The 6,568-nt window shown below is 47.7% G+C and overlaps 1 protein-coding gene across 1 annotated transcript in view; it reads right to left on the bottom strand.

Annotated features, from left to right (window-relative positions):
• The window catches only part of LOC111551497 (protein ZNF783), a 28,192-nt gene that overhangs the window by 5,402 nt on the left and 16,222 nt on the right, over positions 1-6,568 (bottom strand). The window contains exon 5 of the mRNA XM_023225477.1: positions 376-504. Coding sequence (XP_023081245.1) covers positions 376-504 — 129 coding nt within the window. The remainder of the gene's footprint in view (positions 1-375; positions 505-6,568) is intronic.

Here is a 6,568-nt window from a genome sequence, read left to right as displayed (position 1 = left end):
GAGGGCGTTTACTGAGAAACACCACGCTGGTGGCGCGCTAGGCACAGGACACACACTGCCCTGTGGAAGGGACCCTCTAAGAACCCTGGGGAGGCACAACACACCATCTACCCCACCCCCCACTCTGCTGGACCCGTGTGCCCAGGCCCCCAACACATGGAGGAACCCATCCGTCTATACAGACTGTTTTCTCATGCTGAAAATGCCAAAACCTACCTTCTTTCAGGCCTGTCTCAGGGGCCCCTTTCCCAGAAAGCCTGTCCAACCCAGCCCAACCAGTCTCCCAGCCATCTCTCCCAGCCCAGCACCGTCGCTTGGTAACCGCCTGCTGCCTCGGGACACTGTTCATCCTGTGGCCTCGCTGTTCTCACTCACCTGCTCCTGGCCCGACTGGGGCCACTCTCACCTCTGAGTCCTGCTGCTGCTTGGGGGCCTGCCCTTCTTTCAGCTCCTCCTGGGCAGGGCTGAGTGGGCTGGTGAGGTGCTCTGGATATGGAGGGAGGCCTGGAGAATGCAAATCAGTGACACTGAGCACAACACAGAGGTCTCCTGCCCAGATGACCAGGGACCCTCTGGGGAAAGGCAGAGTCACTGGGATCCTGGGGCCTCAGCTGCAGCACAGGGCATGACAGTGAGGTGGACCCCACCGAATACCTGGCAGCTAGATTCCAGTCTAAAGCCTCATGTCCCAGAGATGGAAACTGCAGCAGAGGAATTCAGCAGACAGGAATTCATGGTAAGGACCACCAGGCAGGTCATGACAGACCCTGGCATTTTAAGGCAGGAAAGAGAAACACCATGCCTGTCCCAGCAGCCAATGGGGTGGCCACCACCTCCCACGCTCGGGCCTCCTCCTCCTCCTCCAAGCTGCTCTTACGACATAAGGGACCCAAGGCAGGGCAGAAACACAACTGAAGACATGGCGTTAGGAGCACCAAGGTTTCCCCCTCAGAAGTTTTCTTTCAAAATAACTCCATCCCTACACCTACTTCTTAGAACCGAGTCCATTCACATGTAATCAGCGCCTGCCTCCCAGAGTGATCGTAACCAACCCAGCTGTCAGCAAGACTTTCAAACGGTAAAGCCCCGAAATGAGCACGTGTCCTCTCACAAAAGAAATGAAACTCTGATTTTTTTTTCTTTTTTGAAGCGGAGTCTCACTCTGTCCCCCAGGCCGGAGTGCAGTGGTGCGATCTCGGCTCACTGCAAGCTCCGCCTCCCGGGTTCAAGCAATTCTCTGCCTCAGCCTCTCGAGTAGCAGGGATTACAGATGCCCGCCACCATGGCTGGCTAATTTTTATATTTTTTTTAGTAGAGACGGGGTTCCACCATCTTGGCCAGGCTGGTCTTGAACTCCTGACCTCATGATCCACCCTCTCAGCCTCCCAAAGTGCTGGGATTACAAGAGTCAGCTACTGCGCCCAGCTGAAGCTCTGATTTTTTAAGCAAAAAAAGATGATGAGAAAAAAACTATGATGAGCAAAAGGCTGACAGTAAGAGAGCTGACAGAATGCTACCATCAGAGATGAAATCAGCAAATGGCTCACATCGTTTGTCCTCTTGTCCAAATTCAAGAGGAATTTGAAATTGGATGGGCATCAGATCAGAAGGGAACAGACAAGAAACCCAGAATCATGGGAAAAGTGGCTCTACCTCCAAACCTGAGTTTGAATTTACCACGTTGGATCTTCCTAAACTTAAAACTCCAGAGAACAATGCCTTGTCAAGAGATAAAAGAACAACCAAAAGTGTGGTGGGACATGACTGTAGTCCCTGATAGTTAGGAGGCTGAGGCAGGAGGATGGCTTGAGTCCACGAGTATGAGGCTGCAGTGAGCCATGACTGTGCCACTCGCATTCCAACCTGGGCTACAGGGCCAGACCCAGTCTCAAATAAATAAATAAATGAATAAAAAGTAACCCAAGTGGGGTCCTGTCCACTCTACCTCAACTGAGGTTCTCTTCTAAGAGAAGAGGTAAAACCAGCCAGAAGGTTATCAAAGGGTGAAATACTGGTGAAAAATAATAATCCAGTGGAGTCTGTGCCTGCTAACACTGCTACCAATTCCCCTTTATGTACCAACGGGTGGGTGTTACTGCCCCTAAAAATGTTACTTTCATGACAAGCCTAAAGATGGTTGCTTCATCAGCAGATCCTGAAAATTTCAGTGGATCATCCTCTGAAGTTTGATCTTTGGATCCTTTCTACAACAAAGAGAAACACATCATCCATCCTACTAAACAGCCCCAAGCATCACAAGGTGGTGACTGAGCAAGATGAAGCCTCAAAAAAGAATGAGGAACAGAACAGTCTAAGTGAAAATATGAATCCTGACTGTTCATGAGCCACTAATAATTGAAAATAAGGTCGGGCACAGTGGCTCACGCCTGTACTCCCAACACTCTGGGAGGCCAAGGTGGAAGAATTACTTGAGCTCAGGAGTTTGAGACCAGTATAGGCAACATGGTGAAACCTGCCTCTACAAAAAAATACAAAAATTAGCTGGGTGTGGTGGCATGTGCCTGTAGTTCCAGCTACTCAGGGGGCTGAGGTGGGAGGATCACTTGAGCCCAGGAAGTTGAGTCTGCAGTAAGCTATGATTGCACCACTCCAGACTGAGCGACAGAGCAAGACCGTGCCAAAAAAAAAAAAAAAAATTTAAGAATAATTTTTAAATATTTGAAAGAAGAGCCAGATTCTGCTGCAGTTGGATTTGGGGGACGGCACTGGCAAAGGAGCAGCACCCCCAGGATTGAGCAGCCTACAAGCCAGCAGTGCTCCTAGTTGGGGCAGTCACAGGGCTCTCCAAAAATGCCACTTCCATCAGTTCCATCAGGTGAAGACCCACGCAGCCCCTTGGCCTCCAGTGCCCCCAGATGAATAAAGGGAAGCACAGGTCAAGAAGGCAACCTCACTGGAGATGATTTTGAATGGCAGGACAGGGCCAGGCGCGGTGGCTCACGCCTGCAATCCCAGCACTTTGAGAGGCCGAGGCTGATGGATCACGAGGTCAGGAGATCGAGACCATCCTGGCTAACACAGTCAAACCCTGTCTCTACTAAAAATACAAAAAATTGGCCGGGCAGCGTTGTGGTGGGCGCCTGTAGTCTCAGCTACTCGGGAGGCTGAGGCAGGGAGAATGGCATAAACCTGGGAGATGGAGCTTGCAGTGAGCTGAGATAGCGCCACTGCACTCCAGCCTGGGTGACAAAGTAAGACTCTGTCTCAAAAAAAAAAAAAAAAACAAGAAAGAAAGAACGGCAGGAGAGACAGCAGCACCGTCTCCCAGAAAATGCCATGAGCTCAGCTGTTACAAGTGACGACACACAAGAGTATGCCACTCAGGATAAAAAATAAATAAATAAATAATTTTAAAGTTTATCTGTAAAATGGGAATTTAAAAAATAAAAGAGTAGACCATGGTGGTGGTAACCAGTGCCCCGAGTAGGCAGGTATCAACTACAGAGGGATGAAAGAACTGGACTCCCAAAAACAGGCCGGGCACCGTGGCTCATGCCTGTAATCCCAGCACTTTGGGAGGCTGAGGTGGGTGGATCACTTGAGGTCAGGAGTTCAAGACCAGCCTGATCAACATGGCAAAACCCCGTCTCTACTAAAAATACAAAACAAAATTAGCCAGGCATGGTGGCGCACACCTGTAATCCCAGCTACTTGGGAGGCTGAGGCAGAAGAATCACTTGAACCCGGGAGGTGGAGGTTGCAGTGAGCCAAGATCGAGCCATTGCACTCTAGCCTGGGCAATAAGAGAGACCCTCCTCCGGGGGGGAAAAAAAAAAAAAAAAAACTGGACTCACAGAAACAATACATGCCAAAGTTCCCAGGTTTCAGCTTGATAATCTACAAATCTTTTATTTCTTTTTAAAGTGGACATATTCTGAATACAGGTTTCGTTATGGAGGCTAAGAGAACAAATGTTTACTTTCATATTTTCTCTGTAAGTAAAAGAGCTGATATATTTTGAATATAGAGTGATTTAAGAAAAGGCGGGGGTGGGGGAAGCTGGGGACAGTGGCTCACGCCTGTAATCCCAGCACTTTGGGAGGCCAAGGCAGGCGGGTCACCTGAGGTCAGGAGTTCAAGACCAGCCTGGCCAACATGATGAAACCCCATCTCTACTAAAAATACAAAAATTAACCGGGCATGGTGGTGCATGCCTGTAATCCCAGCTCCTCAGGAGACTGAGACAGTAGAATTGCTTGAACCTGTGAGGTGGAAGTTGCAGTGAGCTGAGATTGTGCCACTACACTCCAGCCTGGGCAACAGAGTGAGACTCAGTCACACACACACACACACACACACACACACACACACACATCTCACTCTTTAGGAACTCCTGGCTCAGAACACTACAATGGGGGCTCCCAAACCCAAATCCTGTACTAGGTTAGTATAGCAGCATCCCCTGGGGAGCACCCCTGGGAGTCTCATCAGTAGGTTTGGGGTAGGCCTAGGAAATATGCATTTTTTAAAAGATTCCTAGAGCAAGACACATAAATAATTCACAGAATAAGAAATTTAAATGGCCCTTAAATATATAAAAAATAGGGCCAGGTATAGTGGCTCATGCCTGTAATCCTGCCACTTTGGGAGGCCACGGCAGGAGAATTGTTTGAGGTCAGGAGTTTGAGATCAGGCTGGGCAACACAGCAAGACCCTGTCTCTACAAAAATTTTTAAACCTGCCAGGCATAGTGGCACTTGCCTGTAGTCCTAGTTACTCAGGAGGCTGAGGTGGGAAGACACGAGCCTAGGAGTTCAAGGCTGCAGTGAGCCATGATTATATGACTGCACTCCAGACTGGATGACAGAGTAACATCTTGCCTCAAAAAAAAAAAGGGAGGGGGGGGGAACAAGATGGTCGAACACAACCCTCCAGCGATTATCTCCCCACAGAAACACCAAATTCACTACTATTCACACAAGAAAGCACCTTCAAAAAAACCAAAACCCAGATAAGCAGTCACGGTACCTAGCTGTAACATCATATGAAGGAAAGAAGCACTGAAGAGGGTGGGAAAGATAGTCTTGAATTGCTGATACCAACCCTCCTCCATACCCCCGGCAGCAGCCATGCAGCTCCAGAGAGAGAATGTGTGCGCTTGGGGGAAGGAGAGTGCAGTGATTGTAGGACTTTGCATCGGAACTCAGTGCTGCCCTGTCACAGCAGAAAGCAACACCAGGCAGAACTTAGTGGGCGCCCACCCACAGAGGGAGCATTTAGAACAGCCCTAGCCACGGACAGCCATGGTGGCTCATGCCTATAATCCCAGCACTTTGGGAGGCTGAGGCAGATGGATCAACTTGAGGCCAGGAGTTTGAGACTGGCCTGGCCAACATGGCGAAACTTCATCTCTACTAAAAGTACAAAAATTAGCCGGGTGCAGTGGCAAGCACCTGTAATCCCAGTTACTAGGGAGACTGAGGCGGGAGAATCACTTGAGCCCGGGAAGCGGAGTTTGCAGTGAGCCAAGATCACGCCACTACACTCCAGCCTGGGCAACAGAGCAAAACTCTGTATCCAAAAAAACAAAAAACACAAAGTTTATGCAAACATGATAACAGAGTATTTTCCAAACCTAAAGATATACCAATATTCAAGTACAAGAAGGTTAGCAAACACCAAGTAGAGTTAACCAAAATAAGACTACCTCAAGGCATTTAGTAATCAGACTCCCAGAGGTCAAGGATATTAAAAAAGGATCCTAAAAGCAGCAAAAGACACAAATGACATACAATAGAGCTCCAATAAGTCTGGCAGCAGACTTTGCAGTGGAAACCTGACAAGTTTTCAAGAGAGTGGCACAACATATTTAAAGTCCTGAAGGGCCAGGCGAGTGGCACATGACTGTAATCCTAGCACTTTGGAAGGCTGAGGTGGGCGGACTGCCAGAGCTCAGGATTTGAGACCAGTTTGGCCAATATGGTGAAACCCCGTCTCTACTAAAAATACAAAAAATTAGGCAGATGTGGTAGCACATGCCAGTAATCACAGCTACTTGGAAGGCTGAGGCACAAGAATCACTTGAACCTGGAAGGCAGAGGTTCAGTGAGCCAAGATTGTGCCACTTCACTCCAGTCTGGGCACCAGAGGGACTATGTCTCCAAAAAACTAAAAATAAAAGTGTTGAAGGCAAAAAGCTTTTATCCTAGAATAATATATCCAGCAAAAATATCCTTCAAACATAAAGGAAAAATAAAGATTTTCTCAGACAAACAAAAGCTGAGAGATTTCATCAACACCAGTCCTGTCCTACAAGAAATGCTAAAGGGAGTACTTCAATCAAAAAGAAAAGGACATTAATAAGGAATAAAAAAAAAAAATCGGAAGGTACAAAACCCACTGGTAATAGCAAGTACACAAACACAGAGTATGATAATACTGTAACTGTACTGTGTAAGCTACTCATATCTTGAGTAAAAGTCTAAAGATGAACCAATTTTTTTTGAGACAAAGTCTCGCTCTTGTTGCCCAAAGAAATGCCTAAAGACACATGTGCACTATCGGATAGAAAAACTACTGTATGCAAATGGAAACCAAAAAAGAGTAG

This window comes from Piliocolobus tephrosceles, chromosome 8 (genome assembly GCF_002776525.5).
Source record: "Piliocolobus tephrosceles isolate RC106 chromosome 8, ASM277652v3, whole genome shotgun sequence".
NCBI lineage: Eukaryota > Metazoa > Chordata > Mammalia > Primates > Cercopithecidae > Piliocolobus > Piliocolobus tephrosceles.
This window is presented reverse-complemented; position numbering and strand designations above follow the sequence as displayed.